We start from the raw sequence: 13,595 nt of genomic DNA, 5'->3' as shown, positions 1-13,595 counted from the left end.
GGCGCCGAGGCGCATGCGTATAGTCGATCCCCTCCCTCCCTTTTCTCTGGGTTATCAGCAAGGATGAATGAGTCGAGGGGAGAGCGGCCTCCAGGGATGTCACCGATCCCTTGCGTCGCCCTCCCTCCCTCCCTCCCTCCCTCCCTCCCTCCCTTCCTCTTCTCCTCCTCCGCGTCGGGGTTAAAAATAGCCGGATCCACTGACGTCATCGATCTGTCGTCGCCGGACCAAAATGATGAGCCAGTTCGTAATTGAGATAATGGTTCAAAATGCAATCTTATCTGTGCAGCCGCATGAAGTGAGTAAGGTCAGTTACGTATACGATCGGTCGATTTTTAGATTTTCAGCAATGAAAGGAAGTAGGATGAGATTGATAGAATGAAGAGAGAAGTATTATAGAAAGAAATTTTGCGAATTTTGTTCCAGCTTTATAGAGTGAATTATTATAATAATTATAACTTTGTATTAATTTTTCATATACTCAAAATAAATGTTATTTATATAATTCAGTCGAAACGGAGCTTAAATAAAGATTTGTCTTATTTTTCAAATATCGTAATGCACCTGCTATACTTGGAATACTTTTTTTACGCTTTTAAATAATGGTAAGAAAAACAACGATAGGAATTAATTGTTTTTCTTATTCTCGTATCTCTTTATATTGTTTTCGATTAGTTTTGTTTAAGTTCGTCTAAAATGTGTTTATAACACGTGACTATCACCAACGCTCCCCACCAACGCGCTTCATCGGTCCACGCTTTTTTTACACGAATGAAACACACGTTTCATTGGCCAGCTGGAATTCTTGTCGAAACGGCGTGGCGCTGCGGTGAGGCCGCGTTCCTGTGGACGATTCACAGCGGCGATTTTACAAAGTTACCTCTTCGACTCGATTATTTCGAGCTTGTTCGAACGACCGTTTTGCGGATTTTGGATTGAAAGGTTGTCGAACGCGGATGGAAATTCTCGTTCGAATCGGATACACGATTGTGGAAAGCGGTTTTGATTTAACGAGTCATCGCTTTTTTTTTCCACGCGTCGCACAATAATGTATATTAACAATTGGATAAAATTCATTTTCAAATGTATAAAAAAATAATTGTTTCTTATACGTTAAAATTTTAAATCTTCTTTTTAAAGAATATATGCGTTTCTATAATTGTTTATTTATTATATTTTGGATAAATAAGCAATAATAATATTTTTAATTTTAATTGGCAATTTTTTTATTTCAATGTTTGAATAATCAGTATATCTTCTTACAGTGCTTTTTTCATTTTATAATTTTCAGTTTCATCGTTTTTATCGTTATTTCGTTAAATTATCACCGTTTAATAATCCATTTTTCCTTAACATCTGTTTTTTTTAGAATATTCCATTTCCAATTCTCAAGCTCCAGTTTATCGTACGTTCATTAAATTCGCAGCGCTTTCTAATTATCTGCTACAACTTTTTTCGTGGTTTTACTTTTTTAAGAATACAAATCACAAATATAATTTATATATTCATATATATTTTTTATATATTGATTATTATGTATTTTCCTTTTATAAATTTAGTCATATTTTTATATTATACATACATTTTTAATGAAATAATAAATTATACATAATAAAAAACAGAATATCTAATTTTATAAAAATTAAATCTTCATATAAGCTTGAAATCTGGAAAAAAATTAATTTCCAGTCCAGTTAAGCTCCTATTATGTCGATTCACTGCGTGGTTGCAGATATTGCGGCAATTGTGAGCGTAACATTTCTCGAAGTATCTCTCTCGCGTGGAAAAATCGAGGGAAATATATACACGGAATTATCGAGTGTAACAAGCGCGTTCGGCTCGAGTATTTCTTAGACGGTCAACAATGCGAACTGGGTCGAGGCGAGGAGGAGGATCGATCCCCCGCTGATGTAAATGAACGAAATTCTGTTTGGAACACGAGTTCTGTCGTATCACGATTCTCCCCTCCCCTTCGAGAATCGAGGAACGTAGAAATTGAGAAACAAGACAAATCCATTGTTTTCCAACTCCCCTGCTACATCACGAATCCAAAAAAATGTACGGAATGCTCGTCAAGAGGATAAATTGGCAACACCTGCTCGAGATGGATGGCGTGTTTTTTTGGTAGACGCCGACGTCGCATCGTGGTTCGTAACGGTCAAAATGCGGGAAGAAATAACATGCTTGTTTGTGGATTGTTTATTACGAGAAATATACAGGTTTTATAGGTTTTCTTTCAATCATTGATTTCTTCTTAACTTTGATAAATATTTTCACGTAGGATATCTAATTTATAATTAATTAATTAAATAATAATATAAAATGTTTCTTGAGAATTGATTAATTAATTCAAATTACTATATCGTTTTTTAATATTGTAATTATTCAATTTTTTTAATTGTAACAAAATATAAAAATTATAATTTTTTATAATTAATTAATTACATATTCGCTACATATTCGCTAATTTTCCGATTATTAGGCAATTATTGATCTAGAAATTTGTATATTCCTATCTTCGATATAATCTAACAAATATTTTTATGCAAAATTCATCTTAACTTTATAAAACATTGCTAAACGTAAAAGAAAAGAAAAAAATTAGCGAGATTTCAGAAAGAATATTCCTTCGAAAGGTTAAAACAAATGTATTCTTTAATATTATGAGATTCATTCTAATTAAATCCTTTTAAATCATATAACGGATTGGAAATATTGAATAATTTTTGGAAATTCGTGCATTTTTCCATATTTTTAAGTTCAAAAAATTCAAAAAGTTCTGGATTATCTTTGAACAATTGTGAACAATATATTCCTTAAATTTCATTGATCTTTGAATCTGAGAAATTAATTTTTTTCGTAATAAATATTATAATCATTTACGTATACGTAAGAAGAATATCAATCGGTGAAAAAACTCGACGACTCAAAGCCTTGGCACGCTACTGATCGCCAACCTCCCGAGAGACAGTTAATTCGTCAAATGAGGGAGAGAGAGAAAAAGAGGGGGAGAGGCCTTTCCTCCGATTTGAACGTCAGCTGCTTTCCGCCCTACTTCACGCACGGATCCACTTGGTGGCGCGGCGTGTTTCAAAAAATGTAGTATCGCTGAATTATTCATGACGCGTTTTCTTTTCGGCTACGGCCGACCATCGCCCACCCTCCACACGGGGAGGGGAGGGGGTGGAGAGGGGGGACTTCTCGTTAAGACGTTTGCGAGATGAATACGAAACACACGTTGCCGGTTGCCGGTGAAAAATAAGCGCAATCATCGGTCGTCCTCTAATAATTCATCTTTCCTCCACAAATCGAAACGAGTTCCTTCGAGTTTCGTCGATTTCGAATTTGCGCCAATACCGTTTCCACTACGTGTGTTTCTATAATCCTTCGATTAAATTTCAAACGGAATGGACGAATTCTATTGTACATATTGAAATTAGAAATCATGTGATTTCAAATATTTGAATATATAATACTTGTGTTTGATAAATAAACAAATTTTGAGGTTATAGAAAAAATAAATTAAAATTCCTTATTGAATGGTTAAATTTTATATTATTTTGTAATTTTGTATAAATTATTTCATTGAAGTCTAATTGAAGTGATTTTGAAAAATATTTTAAATATATCATGGACTATACGATAAATGAAAATTTATTCTCCGTTTTGATATAAAAAGGCCAACGTTTATTTATCGTTACTTCTAGAAATCGAGAGAGATTTGCTTTAAAATTCGTACAAATTAAAACATCGAATGCATTGATATTATATATATTATCCTTTCTTCCCTTCATCCTTTATTACAATCTCAGAACAAAATATTCCAATCTGTATAACCTAGATACATATGTTCCATATTCGAAGCACGTTAAAACGAAATATCATCGACACTCTCGATACACATTGTAATAATTAACGTCAAGAAAATTGGCAGTAGTAATAATTCGCATTACCTTCAGTCAGAGAGCCTCGTTCGAACGAATCGATTCCCTTTGATATTTCGACGCGGCGAATCCATTATCGACGATCGATCAAACAGAGAGAGAGACAGAGACAGAGACAGAGATAGAGACAGAGACAGAGAAGGCAGGCACACGTGACGCGATCCATCGGTGGTATATGGCCAACGGTGCATCGAAGAAGGCACACTAATTCCGCCACGAACCGTAAACGTGCACGCCCTTAATACCCGATCACGTATGCGTGCACCCCCCACACACTTAGGATTAGGATTCTAGATCCGGGCAAACGGCCCTGCTTCCACTCTGGTTTAACAGTTCATCCCTTAATCCGCGCGTTATACCCCTTATCTCAGCCTTATCCGAGTAGCCGTGCCGGATCGAAAATTCGCTACCGGCTATTCATTACGGATTATCCGGCGTAGCTAATCACCCGGCCAGAACAACTGTATTTCGACAAAATGAATCGAGGCGTGCTCGATTAGGCGATAGGTACTACCACGGAAGGGAGAGGGGGGAGAGATCGACGTTAGACGAGATAAAATTTGAACGAGTTTATATATTATTATATTGGATTGGATAATTTTATTATTCGTTATTCGAATAATTGTTTTAACCAATTCGGTTTTCAGTTATATACTTTGGATAAAAATCAATGTGTTTCTATTATAATTTCGAAAATAAGTTTTTCTACGAGTTTTTTTTTTTTTAAGTAGGATAAGATAATCGTGAAATTTTATATTTTTTTTCATTATAATCTATTCTTTAAAAAAATGAATATCCAAATAGATGAATTAATGTAAAATTAATTTCTTTTATAATAAGAATGGATAAAATAATTAACGAAAAAAGAAAGGAATGATCGATTCTCATTCTCGAATAAATAAAATATGAAAAGAGAAATTTAAAGATTATTATTACGAATATTAAAATTTTTGAACGAATATCGCAACACTTTATTTCTTTTTACAATCCTTAATTTAAATTAAATAATTAGATGTCTTACTTAACAATCCTTAATTTTTCGACATTTTTTCATATCTCGAAAGGAACGAGAATTTATTTCTCGAAATGAAATCTCGCGCAGCAGACGCTTTTTCGAAAGTACGATTGAAAGAATTTTTTATGTGCAGCGTGTAACTTTTTCAATTTTGATCAATTAAATTTTTCATCATATATTTTCCTCTAGTTTTTACATATCTCGTCATTTTCCCTTCAAATAAAACTATCACCATTAAAATTTAAAAAACACTAAAATCTATTACTATTCGTATAAAGTATCCATTTTAAACGATTCTAATTAATCACGAAAATAAATTAGCTAGTCTGTAGATAAAATTATGATATTATGTTAATTTTTCTCGATGAAATCGCGAGAGAAAAAAAATAAAATCCATCAATTCTCGATGTTTGGTTGTTAAGAAGAATTATCAGATAAATTTTATTCGTACAACAATCGAGAATTAGAACGAATTTAGATTAATATTAGGGGATATGAAACGTGAAATCGGGCGGAATTAAATATTCAATCAGATTCTGAATATCGAATGAAAGAGGAAGAACGCAGACAATGCTTTTATGAAATTACGTTAAACGATCGACCGCCGTCATAAAAACGTCAAATCTGTTTCCATGGATCACGTCGAACCGTAAAAATCCGCATCTCTCCCTTTGTCTCTTTAACCTTCCCTCACTTCCCGGATATTCAATCGCTCTTCCGTCTTTACTTTTACTCAAACGTGGAAACATCTCACCAATCCGTCGATATTTTATAGATTTTTTAAGATCTCTCTTCTTATTCTTACCTTTACTTAAAAAACGAGATGAATATATTCGAGGATTTTTTTATTTACGAGATCCGTATGTAGAATCGTAAAAAAATAGCAATAATTTCATTGCACAATTGTATATCTATTAATATATTATGAAATGATTCGATTAGAATAAAGAATATACAATAAAAAAAAATATATTTAATAAAGGAAACAGAAATAAGCTATGTTATATAAATATTCAGGCCGATGTTTTTGTTCCATTACACTGAGCTCACTATGTCGTTCAGGACGGTTTGAAAAGAGGGGGAAAAACAAAACAGAATCGAAACAGCGATCGTACGCAATTCATGGATAAATATACAAGATACGAATCGTATCTTTGCGTATATATATTCAACGATACGAATGAAAATATCTTTAAATTCATTCTTTATTAAAATATTCAATTTTTGAGTAAAAAGAAAAAAGTATCTTTTTTCTTTTTTGATCGATAAATTCGAAAGGAATTTCTCTACGTTCGAATCTAACTCACGAGTTCCGTCATTCTATCAAATTTTCGATGCATTCTATTAAAAAAAAAATATTTAAGAAACTTGATACGATAGATTTGATTATAGAATATACATAAATTGTACGTATTTATATATTGATAAATATGTATAAAAAAAATACGATCACGATCAAAGTATCTCGTTGAAATTAAAGTAAGAGCGGATGACAAAGTTGGAAGAAGCTATTTCATAGAGGATGAGGCGAAAGAAAGTTCCGAGTGGCGTGGACGGGATCAGTTTCAATCGGAAATGGGCTTCCAACCAGCCGAATAAACGACAACCAAGCCACGATAGATGCGGGTCGAGGCGCAATTTAAACTTTCTCGTTCTTGCTTATGGCTCCTTCGTCCAACGAGATTCCGGCTGATAGGCCGAAAGAAGGATGGCAAAAGATGATGGCACTGACAATGTACATAAACCTATTTCTAAAAATATCGACAGATTTTGGCAACGATCTTACAAGGACTCGTTCTTATCGAAGAACCAGATTCTTACTAACAACATTTTTAAAAATAGAATTTTTTTGTTGGATAAATATAGCATATAATTTTCTACAACTAGTACGATTGCGTGAATCAGGTATATGTTTTTTCGGATAATTATTCAAAATTAATCGCAAGATTGAGGAAGTATTTCTCTTTTTCAACAAAGCGAAAGGAAAATCGGTGAAACGAAACACGAGACTGCAATGATCAATATTTGGAATAGAAAGAGAATTTTACATGGAACGATCAAAGCGATCGCAAATACTTTGGCGCATTTTCGGCGAATAGGAATAAAAGTTTAATTTTGAATTTAAATGATCGAAGGTATACGAAAAATATATTTTTTAATTTTGTTTTATACGAATATTTCCATCAAGACTATAATATCAATAGAATATTTGATTAAGAACGAATACGTCAAATGAAAATACCATTAAATTTAATTAACGAAATTTCTAATTATCAACAATACGTCTACACGAATGGATCCGCACTTGATATCCAAGCGCAGGCAATCGTGTTAAAAACAACCTCTGATTCCCCAACCCCCGCCTAAACGATATCTCCAACTGACTCACAATCACTTTCAAGTTTTACTCGGTTGGTAAGAACAGTTGCCCGCCCAATTCCCTTCCACTTAGCCGAGTGGATCGAACTTGCCTACCTCTGCGGACAACTGTACGTTGCAGAACTGCGTAGAGGAGCGAACTTGTTCGACTTTCTTCGTGTTTCTAATAAAGCCTCGTGCTAATTTCTCTTTCACATGAAGTGAATTGCGATGTTAAAAAATTTGTGAAATTGTGATACGATATTTATAACAGACATTGGAACAAGATTGTATGTTACATTTAATGATATGTGTAAATCATCCACGATAAATAAATGGTTCCTGTGTTTCTGGAAAAGTATATTCGTATATTCTAAATCCGCAGCCTCATGTAAATTACATAAAGCATAGTTAAGCACAGGGAATATTGAGCTGAACTTTAGCACTAATGTGCCATTATTTTCGAAGATTTTGTAAATTATGTTTGAAAGAAAATTGCGAAAATAGAATTAACAATTGAAAAATCTCTAATAAAAAGTCAATTCTTATTTGAAAATTATTGATACTTATTCACAAAAAGATATTAGCTTTCGTGTTGATGATTTTTTAATGTAACAAAAATAATTTAGGTTAGGTTAATCCAACCATTAAATTACCTAACGGTTAAACGACTTTCTATTTAATTCTGATTCAAGTATCGATATAAAACAAAAATTTATTCAATTTTTAGTTTTATATTAGATTTCAGTTAAACTAAGTTATATTAGGTAAATAACTTTTTAATAAACAACATATCAAAAAATCATCGAAATCGTAGAATAATTTTTACGAATATCTATCGAAAATTTGTACATCAGTGATTCGATTCTTATTTAAAACATAAATAAGAAATGTATTCGTATAAATTAAACTTGCAATGCGATTATTTATGAAAAAAATAACTCGGTTCTCCCGCACAAGTTGCGAAACAATAAGAATTAAAAGCGCTAAGGAAATGAAGGAAGAAAAAAAAAAAGAAATCAAAGTATTTTCGAGTAAATCCAAATAAATGTGCGCGGCTAACGAAAAGAGAGAGGAGAAAGAATAGAAATTACGCGCATCCGCCGTAAAATACTCTTTTATGAATACGGTGAACTCGGATCTTTATGAAACACCGTCATTTCCGTTCTTCCATACTGGAATGCACGGCGCGAGTAAATTAAACGTTTCAGCTAGAACAACATCGGGTAGATGATACGGTACAGTAGCTAGCGAATGTAAGAGCAGAGAAAACACGATTTTTATTAACACGTTGTCCTGCGTTGGACGGACTTGGACGTTTTACGACTTTCTCTTCGTACCTCGTGTATCTATCTTCTCTCTCGTTTCGCGTTTTTTTCTTCAAGACAATAGCATGTTTCGCCGGAGGTTATATCCAGAGATGGACGCTAATGAACCGAAAAATAAATAAGAAAATTTTGAATAATGTTTCTTCAACACATTCGTTCGTCTTAAAGAGAAACGTAATTAATCGCTCTTTCTTTAATATTCGCGATCATATGCTTCGTTAAATGCAAAACAAAATTTCACGAGAATTAATTAACGTAGGGGCGTTCTGCGTATACGTGACGCGTGTTATAATCAAAGAATGAACGGATGTTACGATAGCATATATCGAAGTATGCGAAATATCGTTAAATCGTAAGAGTGAGTCACGAGAGCATGCAAAATTCCTTTATGATGATTTTTTATCTACCAAATCTAGTAAAAGAATTAAAAAAGCTAAACTCGAGGAAATAAAAATAGTTGTAATCAACACTTGTCAAAGTTGCTCGAGCTCTGAATCGAATTCCAAGGACACTATAAATCGTTAAATTTTGTTTTCATCTCAATCATTCAAATTTTGCTCGTCACGAAGTCGAAGACGCGACAACGTTACAATTACTTCGAATAATAAATTATTCGAATAAATTTATTAAAAAACTTTAACCGATCAATTTTACCTTGATAAATCATTGCCTTGAAAGAAGAATACTTAAGAAATACATTTTTCCTCGAGTTTTAAATATCAAGAGGACGAGATACATTTCAAGTTATGAATTATGAAAGCTAGGGCGGAAGAATACCAGGATTTGCTGTATTCATTCCAGTTTTCCATAAATTCGAGCGGTAAAAGCATCGAAACGATGAAAATATACGCAAGAATATTCCGATACGTGACCGTGCATCTCCGTCCGCCGAGGACTTGTTCGAATTCGTCGTCCTTCTCTTATTCATAAATTACTAAAAACGCTCTCGTCGACGCTTTTCATTTTCGATGAAATAATCACGATGGCATTCATTACATCCTATACATCGATCGAATCCATAGATATCTCGAGTGTATATATATATATATATATATATATATATATACTTTCCCATTTGATCGCTAATTAATCCAAGCATCACGTCAGGAATCACGAGCAGAGATATTCTTGCGTGAAATTTTCAATTAATACTGATTTTTGTTCCGACTGAAACATCCTACTATTACTACGTTGATGTAATCGGTGTAGAGGTATAATTGACAAATATATATTTAAAAAAAAAAAAAAAATTCGATAAAGGAAAAAATCAATAAAAGAAAATTATTTTCTGATTACAGCAAAATTGGATGGTGTGAAAACGTACATGAGGATGAGAAGAGTGCCGAAGCATCTTCAGGTGAAGGTGATCAAATGGTTTGATTATTTATGGTTGACGCAAAAATGCTCAGACGAAGAGAAAGCCGTCAGCTGTCTTCCCGGTAAGTTTTCCTCTGTTCGAAAAAGAAAAATTCTAGATAGAGCAAATGTATGTTTGTCTAGTGTAAAAAAAAAAAAAAAAAAAATTAGAAAAAATTTAAAGATGAAAAAAATATCGAATGAATGAATGAACGTGTTTTTTTCGTTATATATATTTATTCCACAGGATTTGCATCATTTTTGCATAAATGCTTTTACCTCTCTCCTTATTTCTTCTCATACATGTGAATCGCGTGTTAAGATTCATTCCATCAGATTTATTTTTATTTTATTTTTTTTTTTTTCGTTACTGCAATCTTATTTCATCTTGCACTCGCGAGTAAAGTTTTTTTGATTTTTATTTAGATCAAACATCGAAATATAAAGAGATATAAAAATATAATAATATTGTTATAAAATCCCTTCGAGAGTATCTTCATCCCTCGATAATATCGCGAAACAAAGAGATGAAGAAGTTTTCCAAGTTTTAATAATTAGTTGGGATAAACGTTGCAGACAAACTGAAAGCCGAAATCGCGATAAACGTGCACCTGGACACGCTGCGGAGAGTGGAAATATTCCAGAACACGGAGGCTGGCTTCTTGTGCGAGCTAGTTCTCAGATTGCGACCCGTTCTTTTCTCACCTGGCGATTATATTTGTCGCAAAGGTAATAACCATCTCTATTAATTTTTCCTTTTCTTCTTCCTCCTCTCCTTCCGCTTTTACACGTCGCGACACGTTTTTCCTGGACACTGGAAGCTTTTGGAACGAGAGCAACTGGAACCGCGCCAAAAGATGTATCCTGGCTGGCAGAGGTTCGAAAAACCGATTGCCTACCCTTCCCACTTGGCCTCGTTGCCAATGGCCGTGCCCAGAAGGCGCGCAGTTACGAGCGAGAAATACTTTATTCGAAAGGATAGGCGTATCCGTGAGCGTAAGGAAACGCAAGGAGAGCAGAGTTTCGGACTGTAGCTTCGACCGGTGCGAAAATCTTATCTTCACGTCCGTTTATCAACGGCACGATTTAAGCGAGAAACTGAATGCGTTTGATAACTCTGAACTGTTAAAACAAACGATAAGAAACTATCATTAAACGTTCGAAAACTTCTCTATGATTAAATTAGCATTTTTTCGGATAAGTTTCAAGTCATAGAAGATCGATTATCGATCGAGAAAAAAAAAGAGAATTGGAAAGAAAGATTATGCAAGAAAGGAATAAATCCCAAATTCGAAATCACCGACTTAAATTTTTTAATTAAAATCGACCGAGCATCGGAATAGTTTACCGTTGGACACGCGATTGGTCATTGTTTCTCCTTGATGGACTGTGTAAACGAACAGGAGCAGTCGGGCAAATAACGTTCCTTTTTTTCTAAGAAGAACGAGGAACGAAAGAAACGAAGAGAAGAGAAAGAGAGAAGAGTCGTTGACTCAGCGCTCTTCATCGGCGTGGAAACGACCGTCGCACGATCCATTGGAACAGTCACTGTTTTCTAGATACTTCCATTTGATGGTCGACCTCTTCTCGAAGTGCATCACTGCCGCGCAGTTGGCAAGCTTAGCCCAACTTATGACTGACCGTTACTACTGAAAGACGACAGATGCCGCTACCGTTTCCATACCGTATCCTTCTCTTCTAACGTTCGTTTCGGTTTTTAAAACTACGCGATACGTCGTACGCCGCGGTTAAAATTAAACTTTACACTTGAAATGTACTAATTATAACGATAATTAAAACTTTATTTCTTAACAGTAATAGGAAAAGTTAATAAGTACACATAACATAGAAAATTAAGTTTTGACATCTCGTGATGTAGGTCTAATCTCCGTTAAGTAATACAACAAGCAGACTAACTAACTAGGTTGTTAGGATAAAGGATTGTGACGCGTTAGAAGTAGAGAAGTATAGAACGTTCAATCGTTGTACAAAATGCAAAGAGAAAAATCGGTAAATAATTTTTCGCCTTTTACGATCCTCCAATTGATCCTGTTTTTAAAACTTAAGAATTTCTTTTATTATCCCTAATGGAAAATTAATTTTAAAAATTGGTTATTCATATATATTCGTATTATGAAATCTGTTTAAGGTGAGGTAGGGAAGGAGATGTACATAGTGAACAGAGGGCGACTACAGGTGGTGGCCGATAACGGGAAGACAGTTCTCGCTACCCTTAAGGCTGGTTCCTACTTCGGGGAGATCAGCATTCTCAATATGAGGACTGCAGGTAAAGAGTGCGGTAAATATTCCAAGCGGACCAGGGGCCCGTCAGCTGTCCCCCTCTCGTGTTTTCACGATCACGTTTATCACGTTTCACGTTCTTACTACTCTGTGAGAGGCAAGCCGTCGAGCCGGTATGAGCCGATCTAAAAACCGAATTTTCTAATAACTCTTTTCTCTCTCTCTCTCTCTCTCTCTCTCTCGTCACTCTTTTATCATTTTATCCGATATTCCATTATTGTTGATTTTTCTTCTATTACGATCGACGGTCACGCAACACGAAATAAATAATATTTTTTAATATTTTTATATATTTGACGAAAAATTTTAAATGTTTTAAAATCTATAAATGTAAAGAGTAAATAGATTTTCCAATGCTATGGTATCAATGGTAGCTATTGCCTATTCAAAAGATCTTAACTAACTCACTTTGTTATTCCGATTCGAGTATCCATCCTTTGTTTATCTTTGTCTCTTTCCATTCGTTATCATTAAACAGATTCATCAAATCGCGTTTCAACCTACGTTCGAATTATGTGGAAAATTAACGTGATGAAGATACAATTACGAATTATTAAATAATTATTCTAAGAGATTATTTTTTATTTTTTCTTGCAAAATATGACGAAACAAAGGGGGAAAAAAAATACACGTTAACGTACGAAAATTGAATGAAAACTTTGAAGGGACGTACGTTGTTTATAATTCCCATGAATATTCACGCTCGTACGAATCGTCGGGTTTAAAAATTCCATTTAATTCTCTCCTCCATAGTTTCTCTAGGAAGACATATGCTCGAACATAACCTTTTCTTACTACATGTTGCCATTTTCTTTTTTTTTTCAATTCGTCGGGAGAACAATAGATGCATGGAATTAAAATGAAATCAATGGCACGAAGTCGTTGCGAGATCGTCGATGCGTATTGAATAAGGCTCGTGACACGTATTGCCCTTTAGCATTTGCCCCTCTGTTTTTATCGATTATTGTCTTCCAGCCGATAAACCAACACGACCTACTGCAATGTAATGGATATCGTACGAAAATATACGATATTTTATAACGGGAAGCTGTACACGGCCTCGACCGTGATAAAAATACTACCGTGCCGAAAATACGAGCCGCAATGGGGAAAAAAAAAAAAATCAATCTTACGGGTCTTGTCGGTCGATCGATCTAAAATCAACGGAGTTACACACATATACACACAGTGGCTCAGCAATCGCAAACGAAAAGGGAATGATTCTTCCTCTCTCTTCGCTTATTTGATCATCCCTTTTCTGATTGTATCTCCGTATTTCTGGGACACACTATA

The 13,595-nt window shown here is 34.3% G+C and overlaps 1 protein-coding gene across 1 annotated transcript in view; it reads left to right on the top strand.

The window, feature by feature from the left end:
• LOC122714662 (cyclic nucleotide-gated cation channel alpha-3) overlaps nt 1-13,595 on the top strand; it is a 128,367-nt gene that overhangs the window by 108,005 nt on the left and 6,767 nt on the right. The window contains exons 10-12 of the mRNA XM_043936195.1: nt 9,944-10,084; nt 10,578-10,730; nt 12,151-12,300. Of these exons, the coding sequence (XP_043792130.1) occupies nt 9,944-10,084; nt 10,578-10,730; nt 12,151-12,300 (444 nt within the window). The remainder of the gene's footprint in view (nt 1-9,943; nt 10,085-10,577; nt 10,731-12,150; nt 12,301-13,595) is intronic.

This window comes from Apis laboriosa, unplaced genomic scaffold (assembly GCF_014066325.1).
Source record: "Apis laboriosa isolate Shangri-la unplaced genomic scaffold, ASM1406632v1 scaffold34_cov151, whole genome shotgun sequence".
Taxonomy (NCBI): domain Eukaryota; kingdom Metazoa; phylum Arthropoda; class Insecta; order Hymenoptera; family Apidae; genus Apis; species Apis laboriosa.
This window is presented reverse-complemented; position numbering and strand designations above follow the sequence as displayed.